General features: G+C 59.0%; 1 protein-coding gene across 4 annotated transcripts; it reads right to left on the reverse strand.

Moving 5' to 3' along the window:
- Positions 1–214: 214 nt before the first annotated feature.
- Positions 215–12,361, reverse strand: STRIP1 (striatin interacting protein 1). Of its 4 annotated transcripts, none has more exons than XM_069771152.1 (21): positions 12,158–12,361; positions 10,302–10,371; positions 9,940–10,014; positions 9,272–9,406; positions 8,777–8,897; positions 8,337–8,405; positions 7,775–7,881; positions 7,201–7,328; positions 6,559–6,741; positions 6,221–6,438; positions 5,897–5,962; positions 5,677–5,740; positions 5,217–5,288; positions 4,863–4,937; positions 4,565–4,662; positions 4,148–4,274; positions 3,954–4,054; positions 3,689–3,755; positions 3,296–3,400; positions 2,798–3,002; positions 215–2,469 (listed from the first exon to the last, which is right to left on the reverse strand). In XM_069771152.1, exons 1-21 carry the CDS (start codon positions 12,206–12,208, stop codon positions 2,222–2,224), a joined length of 2,385 nt encoding a protein of 794 aa, XP_069627253.1. In that variant the 5' UTR covers positions 12,209–12,361; the 3' UTR covers positions 215–2,221. The 4 variants fall into 4 exon arrangements, with proteins under 4 accessions (XP_069627253.1, XP_069627251.1, XP_069627254.1 ...); XM_069771150.1 differs by lacking the exon at positions 12,158–12,361 and adding an exon at positions 11,990–12,146; XM_069771153.1 differs by lacking the exon at positions 12,158–12,361 and adding an exon at positions 10,553–11,268.
- Between the last annotated feature and the right edge of the window lie 418 nt (positions 12,362–12,779).

The following is a 12,779-nucleotide window of genomic DNA, read 5'->3' on the forward strand; positions in this document are numbered from 1 at the left end:
GCCAAAGGGAGCCCAAATGCTCCAAGACCTTTGTGGATGTTGTTCCTCACCCACAAGGCTCAGCACCCCTGGCACAGCCTGGCCACAGTGGGTGCCCCTCAGGAGACAGCCCACGGCCCGGCTATGCACCCAATGGGTGCCCATCCTTGCCTGGGACATCTTGTGCCCTGGCTCTCACAGCCCCCCCTCCCACCGGCGGGGATTTCGTTATTCATTTATAAACAATAAAACATTTTTAATAAGTTATTTATGGCTCCAGCAGCACTATAAAAGCCGCAGTCTGTGATCGCCCGGCACAGCTGGGGAACATTTTGGAGCAGGCGGAGGGGAGCGAGGTGTGATGGAGAGCTCGGCTCAGCTCACACCTCATCTGTGAGCGTCCTGCCGGGCTCCCCCAGCCAGCTCCTGCACCAGGACCAGGTTTTGGGGGCCAGGGTGGGTGCTAGGGGCACCCAGGTGGAAGGAAACCACTCAGCGGGGACTCAGTACACTTTGAAAATTCAGGCATCACCCATTCCAATGTGACGGTGGTGGTTGCACCCCCCAGCCAGATCTTGCTCCAGGGACATCCCCCCTGATCCATGCTGCTCACGGGGGGACAGGGTCAGGGGGCAGCAATAGGGACCTTGGAGTGATCGCTGGGCTCCAGCTCGATGTCAGCACCTGTCCCTTGCCCATGGCTATGAGGGAAGCGGGCAGGATGGGTCCCACAGCCCGTCTCATGGCCGCACAGTCTGGGGACTGATTAAGGGCACGTTACCATCGAGGCTAAGCTGGCATGGCTTCTCTTATGTCTGCTAAGCGCTGAGTGTGCTGCCTCCTGCCTTCAGAGCCCACAAGAAGGTCTCCAGAGCAGGGGCTGAGCATCCCGCAAAGCTGGGCTCACTCCTGGAGCACCATGGACTTGGCCCTGATGCATCCCAGCAGGCGACAGGGAGTAAATCAGGGCTGCCCCAGCCTCCCTCTGCCCACAACCACCACCACCACCACCCTTGGGCAGGGAAGCAAAGTTTCCTCTGCCCCTGCTCTGCCTCTCCCCGCTCAAACCAGGGGTGAATCGCCTGGGATTTTACCCACCTGAGCTGGCCAGGGCTGCTGCTGCCCCTCTGCCAGGGAAACTGAGGCACAGCAAGGCGTAAGAGTGAGCTCTGTTAAGGCCAGGCTCCAATGCTGGGAACAGGGGCCAAAGAAAATCCCAGTGACACCACCACCATGCCGGTGTCAGAAATCCCAGGGCAGAACTCGGGAGGGTTCAGGGAAAGGGACAGGCAAATGCCTGCTTGAACCTGCCAGCTCCTGCCTGCAACCCCGAGGTCACCAGCTCCCCCAAGCCAACAGATCCAGTTGCAAAATATTAAATCTTTCAGCGACAGGTAATCCACCCCCAGTGGGACTTGAGGAGTGGGGACAAGGACACAAGACAATGAACCCTGTGCGCTAGCTCAGCCCCATCCCTGGGCCCACCCATTGCTGCTTCCCTGGGGCAGGAGGGATGGGGACACAGATAGAGCCCAGACACACTCGGGTCAGAGATATCACGAAATATATATATATATATATATATATATATATATATACACACAGCTCATCCACCCCACCCAGCGGGGCAAGGGAAGACTGCAGTCTCCAGCCGTCCCCAGCCCCTCAGCGAGAGGACAGACCCTCATCCCCCAAGCCATCGCCCTCCCAGCACCCCCGACCCCACCGCCACGTCCCCCCAGGCAGGGTCTGGGCAGGGGGACAGACCGTTTTCCTGCCACAGCAGCCTCTGCTCCCCATGTCCCGCAGCAGCACCGAAGGGGCCCTCACTCCACTTTGCCCCGCTCCCCGCACCACTGGCTGCTCCAAGTGGAGCAGAAGGGTCTCAGCCCTGGCTGGTGGGGGGCAGGAGGAGGGTGATGGCAGTGCTGCCTCTGAAAGCATCGACCAGGGGCACACACAGGTCCCCCCCACCCAACAGGAGACTCCCAGGGCACTGTGGCCTCCGCCAAGCCTTCACCCTCAGCTCGGGGGTTGAGCCTGGCAGAGCCTGGAAGGAGGCAGAGGGGCAGGATGGTGCCTCGGCAAGGACCCCACAGCTCCAGCCTCTTCCCAAGCCTGCCACAGGGGGTCCAGGCACACACAGACCCACCCCCCCCAAAGCCTCTCTCCTCCTGCCCCTCGGCAGCAGGCCGGCTTTGTGATCTCCCCAAAGCACCCCCTCCTGCCTCCCAGTCATCCCTCACTGCAGCAGCTCCTCCCAGGAGATGGGTCGGGAGAAGACCTCCCGCTCCAGCCACAGGTCGTAGTTGACCTGGAAATCCTCAGGCAGGTCCACACGCTGGCCCAGCACGCTCTGCAGGCAGTTGTCCACAGGCAGAAAATCAGGGTTGCTGTGTGCCCGGTCGTAGCGACGTGAGTTGAAGCGCTCGATGCTGGCACGCAGGGCACATTCCTCTGCCTGGAAGTCCCAGGGCCGGGCATCCAGGTCTGGGCAGAGTGAAGAGGGGTGTCAGAGGGGAGCTGGGGGCCCTTCAGCAAGCCCAAGTCCCTCAGGAAACATCTTTGCAGGTCCTTACAAAGAGCAACACGCAGAGCACAGAGCAGGCAGCCACCAATAGCTCCAACACCAGCCATTGCCAGCCCTTTCCCTCTTCCCTGCGATGCCACCACTCCAAATCCCTCCCCGCACCCCAGAACTAAGGGTTGCACGAGCCCTAAGCAGAAAAGGGACAGCTCTGGGCACAGACACATCACTGCACGGAGCAGGAAGGACAGCAGGTAACGGGATGTTCTGCAGCTGCTGTGAAGGACATACCGTTGCCGTAAGCCCAGTCATCATTGAGACGGTGCCGCACTTTCTGGTAGATGGCCGACATGGTCTTCATGTTGCTCTTCCTCCACTGCCGGCCCAGGTACTTGGTCTGTACCTTGAGCAGCTTCAGCACATAAAGCTGCATCATGGCCTGCTTCACCTTCAGTGCCCGCTTCAGGATGGGTGCTGACTTGAACACCACCAGCATCTGCAGGGAACAGCACCCCCAGCAGCCGGGGACAGCGGGTTGACATGGCTGGGACAGATACATGGGTACACACATGCCAACCACCACCTCCAGCACACACAAGCCCTTCCCTGCAGTGTGCACTGTCCCTCTCCCCTTCCACCTACCCTCTCTTGCCTCCTGCTCCCCAGCAAAGTCTGGGGTACCATGCAAGGGCCACCCCAAGGCACCCACAGCCCCCTCACCCTGTCCAGGCACCCTGTGACAGCCCAGTCTGGCCGGGGCTGAGCCCCAGTGGGTTCCCCAGCCCTCACCATGGTGCGGGAGTGCTTCCACTTGGTCAGTTTGTTCAGGATGCGCAGGAGGTTTATGCAGGAGAAGAGGTTCCTCCAGCAAAACTGGTTGTTGTCTCCAGCTTCCTGCAGGAAAGCAGAGGAAGGGGTCAGGCAAGAGATCAGAGCTGGGATGAGAAGAGGCTGTTCTGGTCTGAGGACCCTTGCCCAAAGGGGTACAGCACAGCATGCAGGCAGGAGATGTCTGCCAGCCCCATGCACCCCCCCAAACCCTCAGCAGCACCAGGGGCCGAGTCCAGGAGTGCTGGGGGTGCCAGGGCTGGGTGCTGGAGCCCTGCTGCCTCCCTGCACCCATGATCCCCCCTGGGAAGCACCCCAGGATGCCAGGACCTGGCAGAGAAGGGAGCAACTCACCAGGCTCTCTGCCGTCAGCTCCGGCAGCTCATGTACCACGCAGTACGGGTAGTCCAGGACAGAAATGCTGTGGAAAAGAGGGGGTGTTGATCCCACCTGGCCTGGGGGCAACACAGCCCCACGCCTCCCACCCACTGGAGTGGGCACTTCCCTGCATCTACCTGTGCCGAAGCCACAGCCAGGGAGGGATTGTGGAGGGGAAAAGCAAGCAGGGACCCGCTCCCCGCACCCGGCAGGGATGCAGGCAGGCAACCCCCTCCACTACCTGTTCTTGGCAGTGATGTAGGACATGATGTTCTGGTTGAAGAACTTCAGGATGAGCGGGATGCAGTTGGCGAAGACCAGATGCTGGGCCATGTACTCAAACTGAGGAGAAAGGCAGGTGAATGGGGACCCACCCTGGGTCCTGGCGCATCCCCAAAGCCCCGTGCAGGGCGGCTGGACCCTGGCCCACCTCACCTGGTAGATGTGATTCAGCTTGAAGTGCTTGAGCAGAAGGAGCAGCACAGCAGAAATGGCTTTGACGATGATCTCCTTGTGCCGATTGACATCCACCCCCAGCTTCATGCTCTGCAGCACTGTGGTCCTGGGGGACACAGAGGGATCTTTGGGCTGGGGCACTGTCCGCACCCTGCCAGCCCCGGAGGTGTTGGCAGACAGTGCTGCCATCCCCTGGGCTCTCAGCAGCCAGCTGCAGCCAGCTCCTGCAGCAACACACAATTCCTGGCACACCACCGAGCAGAAGACGGTCAGATCACCCAGGAGGCCTCAGAGCAGCCCCAGCCCAAACCATGCCACCCTGCCTGACTCCCTCCCATCCTCCGTTCCCTTCCCACCATCACCCAGCACCTCTGCTTGCCCTCCACTATCACTCACGGCATCTCCTCCGGCAAGACATCTGCCAAGATGTTGATGGAGTCTGTCTTGGCTTTGGAGGTGGGGGCTGCGGCAAGGAGGATCTTCAGCAGAGCAATCTGGGGAGAAAGGATTGATGGAACAGGGATGGGAGCGGGGGAACCGGACACAGGATCCCCTCCCCACCACAGGAGGGAGTAACAGGGTTGTATATGTGGGGAGGGAAGAAAACCTGGGGGGCATCACCGGAAAGGGATGGAGCAGTGGAGGCAGACCCCCTCCACTGAGCCCAGAGGACCCCCAGTGCTCCCCAGCTCACCATGTACTGCGGCAGGCTTGGCAGGAGGCCCTGGTACAGGATCTCTGCAGGGACTTGCTCCACTTCTTCTTCCCCCTGGTGCCAGGAGAGACCACAAAACCTCATACCAGGAGCTGCCACCGGCATTGTGGGCCTGGCTCAGCCCTAGGCTCTCCAACCCCAAGGGCAGGATACCCCCAGCTCCTGCCCAAAGCCTCTCCACACCCCCCACCCTCTGCCCACAGCAATTGCTCCTCCCTCCCTCCCCAGCAGAGCAAACCCCCCAGCCCTGCCAAAAGCTAAAAGGCCTGGGGGCACCAAGTGCCCCCAGCTCCCAGCCTAGGAGCTTTGTCTCATCCTCATGCCCACACTCACCCCAGAGAGCGGGGAGCGCAGGTACTCATCCTCCATATGCACTTGCACCTCTGCGATTGATGTGTACTTGTGCTGCACAGGGAGAGAGCAGAGGTTCACACCACAGACTCCCCCCATCAATGTCACCAGCCCCAGCCTGGTCCCATCATCTTTTTAAGTCCCTCCCTGTTATTCCTGTCCCAGTGGTCACCGATGTTGATGGGCAGGGTGGTAGCTCCTGGCCTCACCTCTGGGACAACCCCAGTACGAAAGGGATGAGGCCAATAAAGAAAGCGGCTCAGTCAGCCTGGGAGACCAGTGATGGGATGAAAAATTATGGCCACTCCCAACAAAGGGCTGAGCAAGTGGGAGAGGGGTCAGGAAAATGCACCACTGGCCCTGACCTGTGATCAGTGCAGGGTGATGGGGAAGGGGCATCCACACAACAGCAGGGGCTGGAGGAATTCATCAATGTACTCACCAGCTTCAGGGTTCGGATGCTCTCGTGGATGGGCCTGGGCAAGCCCACCACAGTGTTGGTGTCACTAGAGAGAAGGGAAAGAGCCGGGATGGGTGCAGGCAGGAGCAAACCTGAGCCACCCATGGGCTGGTCAGAGACCACCACCCCAAGAACAAGCCAGCGAGCTCAGAACTTCCCCCCCAGATTGGCAGCCCCCCAGGCTGGCTCTGCAGGAACCCACCTGCCCAGCGTGTAGCCAATGAACTTGCTGCGGCTGGACTCCAGGAACATCTCAATGTCCTTCTCTCTGCAGCAAAGGGAAAAGGGGAAGAGTCACATCTTCCTGTCTGCCTAGGTACACCACAGCCCCAGGCACAGGCTATCAGGAAAAACCTCATTGTCAGATAAAGGAGATGGTGCTGAGCCCACCCCACCAAAAGAACAGCCGCCAAAGTGACGACCCCATCATCTTCCCCACAGCCTTGCTGAAGTTCTCAGCATTTAACAGCCTCCGTTTTCCTCAACCTGCTCCAGCTCTCCCTGCAGGTCAGCCCCACGGACTCACCGGACCTTGGGGGCCCAGGGTAGCCCCTTGGGGCAGGTGATGCGGTCACTGGGGGGATGCTGAGTGGGTGGAGGCATCACTTCGTCCCGTTCGAGGGGGAAGGTCTCTCCCTCCAGGCTGTTGTCATCATCATTTTCCTCCTCTTCCTCACGGGAGTCATCAGCTTTGTAAGGGTCCCGCTCGTTGAAGGCATCGAGGTTATCCTGCTTAATTAGGGCCTGGAGACAGAAGAGCAGGCAGGTGAGTAATGTGGGGACAAGTTGCTCCAAGGTCAGTGCCCAGACCCCAGCAGTCCCCTCATTAACATCACCATCCCCAGCTCCCTGCGCCAGCCTCACCTTGTGCTCTCGCCGGCCTCGCTTCTGCTGCTGCTCAATCAGATCAGAGGCGGATGCGGGTGGGGAGGCAGCTCGCATGTTGCGGATCACTTTAATGCTGTCCTCTGGGAGAGGTGGGAGGCCCAGGATCTCCCGCTTCTCTGCCTTCATGCTCTGGAGCTCCTCAAAGCCCCCAAGGGTGCACTGCAAGGGAGACCATGGCACCCTGAGCACAGGGGACCCCTTGACACATGGCACCGGGGCCCTCTCCAAATCCACTCTCCAGGAGTCCCAAATCCTTCCTCAGGGTGTAAAACAAGAGCTGCCTGGGCCCGTGCTGCTCTTGTCATTGTGAAAGGCAGAAGGGACAGGAGGGTGTTCAGGCATCAACAATTGAAGTGTCTGGACCTTTTCTTTCATGCAGACCCCAGCCAGGAACCTTGCTTTGGGTCTGTCGTCAGTATCCAGCTCCAGACACCCATATGCAATGCTCCCCTATGGGGTGAAACCTGGGTGTGGCTTTAATAGGGCACAAACTACTCAGCTGAACACCAGAAAAAGAGGATGGAGCAATTACAGACAGCTCTGAGAGCAGAATTTCCTTCCTCTGCTGAACGTCAAACCACAAGATGCATGTCAGCACACCCCATGGCCTCTCCTTACCAGCACAGTCTTCCAGAGCAAGAGCAGCACCTTCTTCATGGGGAAGTGCGGAGCGTGGCCACTGCAGAATTTGGTCACCATCCCAAAGAGCATGACAGAGAAGGGCTCGTTGTTGTACAGGGGTGCTCCTGGAACCACATGGCAGGAATAGCCAGGCATCCCTCACCCTTGACCTCACCCCAACTGCCAGCACCACCAGCCTCTGCACCCTCACACAGCCTCTGCAGTCTCACACCCCCCATCTCTGAGATCTTCATCTCACCCCAGACAACTTCTTGCTTCCTTTCCAAGGCCTTGTAACCTCCACAATTTCTTACTTCTGTGTTGTGAGGAAATGACAGCCCCAATATTCAACTTTTTTGCCCAGGGAGAGACCAGCCGGACAGCAGAAAAGGCTGGCTGCCTTCCTCTGCTCATCCCGCTTTGCCCCACCAGCAAGGTTCAGCCTAGGAGAAACCAACCCAGTGCTGCCAGTCCCTATTAACTGAGGCCTAGAGACAAACCCCATCTCACTTGCTCGCACTTCAGCCCTAGAAACCTCCATCCTGTCAACATCCAAGCACATGGTCCTCACCCAGCTCTGCTCGGAAGGTCTGTCTCATGCTCTTCCACTCAGGCTTGTCCCCCTCAGCCTCCTGCCGAACAGTCTCCACAATCAGGTACATGATGTTCAGCAGTACCCTGCAAAAAGCAGAAAGTCAGGCAAATCACCAGAGGCTGGGATGAGTTATGGAGGCACCACCAGCACCCAGGGCTCTGGGGGGAAGCTGGACCAGCCCAGACCACAGCTGGTTTCCATGCACCCACTCCACACCAGGGGACTGGTGCTCAGGCACTGGGGAAAAAGGTCTCTGCAAGTCAAACCAGGAAAAAAAATTGCTTTCCCATACTTTATTGCTTTCATGTCCCCAACCAGCCACATGCCTGCTGTGCAGGCTGAGCACAAGGGACATCTGCGGACTGAGCAGACCTGAGCACACCTGACAACATTCACAGAGCCAGGGCAGAAGCTGGGACAGCCCTGGGACACCCTCCGGTGCCTGCTGGCCTGTCTTAGCTCACCAAAGAAACCAGCAAGTGCTGGGTCCCCCTCCTTGGCCTTAGAGCATCCCATCCTCCCAAGCCCTGCTCCATACCTGAGGTCCGTGCTGTCAGCCAGGGAGATGGCCGGCTTTCTCACGGCACTGCTGCAAGCTGCGCTGTTACTGTGGAGGGAAAACAGCCTCAAGAGGGGCCTTTGGAGACATTTTAACTCTGCCACGAGCAACCCACATGCCAGAGCCAAACCCTGGACTAGATATAGCTGCAACAAGTCCCCTGTTCACAATGCAATCAAGGGAGGAGGAACAGACCTGCCTCTATTTGCTGCCAGGCAGCACGACTCATAATGAATTTCTGTATAAATCAGGTATAATTCTACATTACCTATCCACCCAGAACAGCAGGAGTCATTACTGGTGGCTGGCCGGATCAGATTAGGAATAGACAGACCAGGAATGGGACTGCCACCAACTGGAAAAAACTCCTGCCATGGAGCTCCAGAGCCATTTCTGAAGTGCTTTCCTCCAGTACTCACTCAATCTCCATGTTCAGCAGCTCCACCAAAGCGTTGAACGTCCCCACTTCCAGCAAGAGGAAGATGTTATACCTCATCCAGGCCTGCACCTCAGCCTCAGAGCCACACTCCCCAAACGTGCCTGCAATGATACCCTTGCTGGATCCCATCTCCGTAGGGATCCTGAGGCCCTCCCACACCGCCAGAGCACTTTGCATGGGGAATGAAAAACACAGCCTTAATTTTAAGGCAAAAAGTTGGATGCAGAGGACAGAATTGCCCTCCTGTAGGTAACGCAGCCGAGGTCTGGCAGATCCAGGATAGCACAGGGAAGTAGGCCAAATTTTGGAACAAACTCCTATAAACTGTCTGGCTCCCGTGAGAATTAGCTTCATTCCAGATGAAATAAAAAATGCAAGAAAAAAAAACTATTTTAAGTTTTTTAAATTGATAGCCTCCAATCCATTACCCAGATTTAGCAATGGGGAAACTAAGGGGGCAGAGGCCTGGTGTCACCTTGGGCAACGTAAAGGATGGCTCGGGCAACCTTCAGCCTCTTTTCCCGCGCAGTGACCTCCAGCCCGTCAAGAAGCCGCATGGCGTGGGTGCGGTGCTGGTTCTTGTCCAGTTCGGTCCATTTCTTCTCCCGCACTGAAAAGCCAAAGTAGGCAGGCTGAGGGCACGGGGCTCCTCTGCCTGCCCTGGACACAAACATCACTGGAAAAGCTCAAAAGGATTCAGCATGACGGAAAACAGGGCTGCCCCAGGGAACGCTGTGCTCTGGGAAGTAACGCCCAGGAATGCATGATCGGCCCAGAGGGACCGTCTCCTGCCTTCCCTCAGACAACTAGATGAATCACATCCATCTGAACCAGCGCTGGCAGCTGATGGGAAATGAGCTGGATGCTCTTGCTGCTGCCAGTATGTTCCAGCACAGCCGTCCTGGCACTGATGAACCACCTCGGACAGCAACATCAGCAAACGCTGAGCACGCTGGAGGCAGCAAGCTGAGCTCCAGAGCCAGCCCACGCACGCTAATGAGGTCTCCAGTACAAACCGTGTGAAGACTATCAGTGCACAGCTCGAGCTTTCTGACGCAGCATTAATGCATCAGTCCCTATGTCTCCTTCAGGAGATCCCTGTCCCTCCCAGAAGGGGCAAGAGGTCAAAGAGAAGGATCTTACCGTGGATCCTGAAGTCCTCCTCGAAGCACTTGCGGTTGAGCAGGAACTCTGGCCCTTCTGTGTAGCTGTACAGCTCTGCCGAAAGAGCACAGAGGAAAATCTCCAACAACCTGCACCGAGTTGTCAGAGAAAGCTGCAACCTGGCCACGTTAATTGCAGTTTTATCCAAGATGAGGCAAATGCAAAAAACATACCCAGCATAAGGCTAAAAAAATTAATTACACAATATCACTTCCTTTTAACACGAATAAGGTGTTTAAAGACAATAATAGAGCAATACTGGAGTTGACAGAGCTCCTTTAATCACTACCAGGAAAGAAAATCATGGCTGATTAATTGATCCACCAAGACAAGTTCCTTACCGGAGAGCTCTGCTGCCCATTTGTCAGTATCTGCATATTCAAACTCCAGGTCTGGGGACTCTGAATAGCCCTGAAAGCAGAGAAAGAATTCAGTTAAATTACAGCATTTTTCAGGAAAACCAAAATCCCCAAGACATTCACAATTCACCTCATCCTCCCGCAAATCCAGGACTGTATCATCTGTTTAAGAGACCAAAAACGTACCCACAGCAGCGTAAACGTTACCAAGGCAACTCCTATCCACCTCCTGCATCTCCATCCCACCGCCGCTGCACTGAGCCATGCTGTGCTTTGCTGGTGGGCAGCCCCCGCGTCACCTCTAAAACACTCCAGGAGCTCCAAATGGCCAAAAAATAAAGCAGGAGACGGGGCATGTTTAATCTTGGGGCAGAGAGTGGGTTATGGGGGACCAGAGAGCTTTCAGAGCTCACCCACGTGTGAAAATTTGGGCTATCCCCCCAGTGCCAATCGGAGGGATGCCAGCAGATGCAAACAGTGAGAATGAAAGAACTCCAAGAAGCTTTGGTGAGGCTGGAAAAACATCCAAGAGAAGCCTTAGACCACAAAACATCTGCTCCCTTTAAACAAGTCATCAGCGTGGACCCACAGCAAAACCCTCCCAAATCTCAGGGCACCCACTCCTGAGCAAGGGGCTGATCCAAACCCCCAGCTGCTTGAAAGGTGGTGGGTCTGCACCGCTCTGTGGGGCTGGGAGCCGTTCCCCAGCACCTAAGGCTCACACAAACCTCCTCATGGCCCTCTCCTGTCATTTCAGGGAGCATCCCCCACCCTGCTGAGGACACCCCTGGAACCATCCCAGGAATTAAACCCGATTTGGGGGACGCAATGGAAAAGCCGTGGGATAAATCAGCTCCACCCAGTCCCACGCAACCCTCCTGATCCCCCACGGCTCCGGGGTCCCCACCAGGACCTCGGTGTCTCCTTGGAGGGGTCGGTCACCTCTTGCCATAGCCCACACTGAGCACCACAGCGGGACCGACCCGATGCACAGGGACCCGATGACCCAGTCCTCGCCGCACCCTGGCCACTGCCGCACAGGGCCGGTACTGCCGGTACCGACCGGCAAAGCTGGGGAGAAGCCCCCGGCCGGGGCGGGGAGAGCCCAGAGCAGCCCTGGAAGGAGCGTGGCCGGTACCGGGTCCGTTTGGGAACCTGGGGACCGAGCCACCCTCATGCCCCAGACAGGTCAAACCGACCCAGACTTGGGGAAGAGATGGATGACCAGGAAACTGGCACCGACCCGAGCCCGGTACCGACCCAGGTGAGCTCTGGGCAGAGCCGGTACCGAACGGGCCTGTCAGAGAAAGGCCTCTCGGCTCCACAGAGCAGGTACCGGCTCGCACAGCCCCGCTGTTGGCGCCTCAGGCCAAGGCTTTGGGGCGGCAGGACCGGCCCCGGGGGAACCGGTACCCAAGCACCGGCTCCGGGGGAGGGAGCGGCTGGTCCAGCACCGGCCCGGGGGATGGCGGAGCCCCAAACACAGCGGGAAGCCCCGCGCGGGTCAGGACTGAAGCGGACGGCGGACCCCGCGGACGCCGGCACCGCACGGGCAGGCCCCGGGCCCACGGCGGAGGAGGACGAACGCGGCCTCGCCCGGGAAGGCCGCCTCCCCCCCCACCACCACCATCCCGCCCCGCGGAGCCAGGCCCGGCGGCGGTGGCGCTGACCTCGGAGTCCTTGCGCGGCGGGCGGCCCAGGTCGCGGGCCTTACCGGGCGGCGCAGCCCCGCCACGGGCCTTGTTGTTACCCGGGAGCGGCCCCGCACCCCCAACGCCGCCGCCGCCCGGCTCCATGTCGGCCGCCCTCCACCGCGCCGAGCTCTCGCGAGGACTCACCCCCCCCTCTCGCGGGAGCGGCAGGGAGAGCCGGGGCAGCGCCGCCGCCATGTTGGGAGTGGCACCGGGTGGGGTAGCTCCGGTCTTTCGGGAGACCGTGATGTGGATCTGCCCGCCGGTCCCGCCGCCCCGCCGCGGCGGCCGCGTCACCGCCCAGCGCCGCCCGCCCCCGGCGGCCACGGACAGCGCGGCACCCGGCCGAGCGGCGAGCTCCGCCCCCGCGCGGCCATCTTAGGTGTGGCACGCCGCTGGCCTCAGCCATGCTGGGAGTGGCACTTCCGGCCTCCCGTAGCCCGGCGAGGCGGGGCCCGGTCGCTTGCGGCCGCCATGTTAGGAGTGGCAGGAAGGGGAAGGGGTGCTGGGAGTCAGACCCCAAACTGAGGGGCCGGGAACAAGTGAACCTTCAAACCAAGGGGCTTGGGGGCGCTCGGACCCCAAAGAGAGGGGGCTTGATAGGGCTCAGAGGAGAGCCAGACGCTGACAGAGGGACCTGACGAGGTTTAACCCCTAAGTGAAATGGAGGAGGGGCTTGGAAGGCATCAGACCCCAAAATCCAGGGCCCTGGAGCTGCTCAGGGCGTCCTGGTGGGGCCCAAAGCCCATCTCGAGGTGACCAAAGGCAT

This window comes from Haliaeetus albicilla, chromosome 26, assembly GCF_947461875.1.
Source record: "Haliaeetus albicilla chromosome 26, bHalAlb1.1, whole genome shotgun sequence".
Lineage (NCBI taxonomy): Eukaryota > Metazoa > Chordata > Aves > Accipitriformes > Accipitridae > Haliaeetus > Haliaeetus albicilla.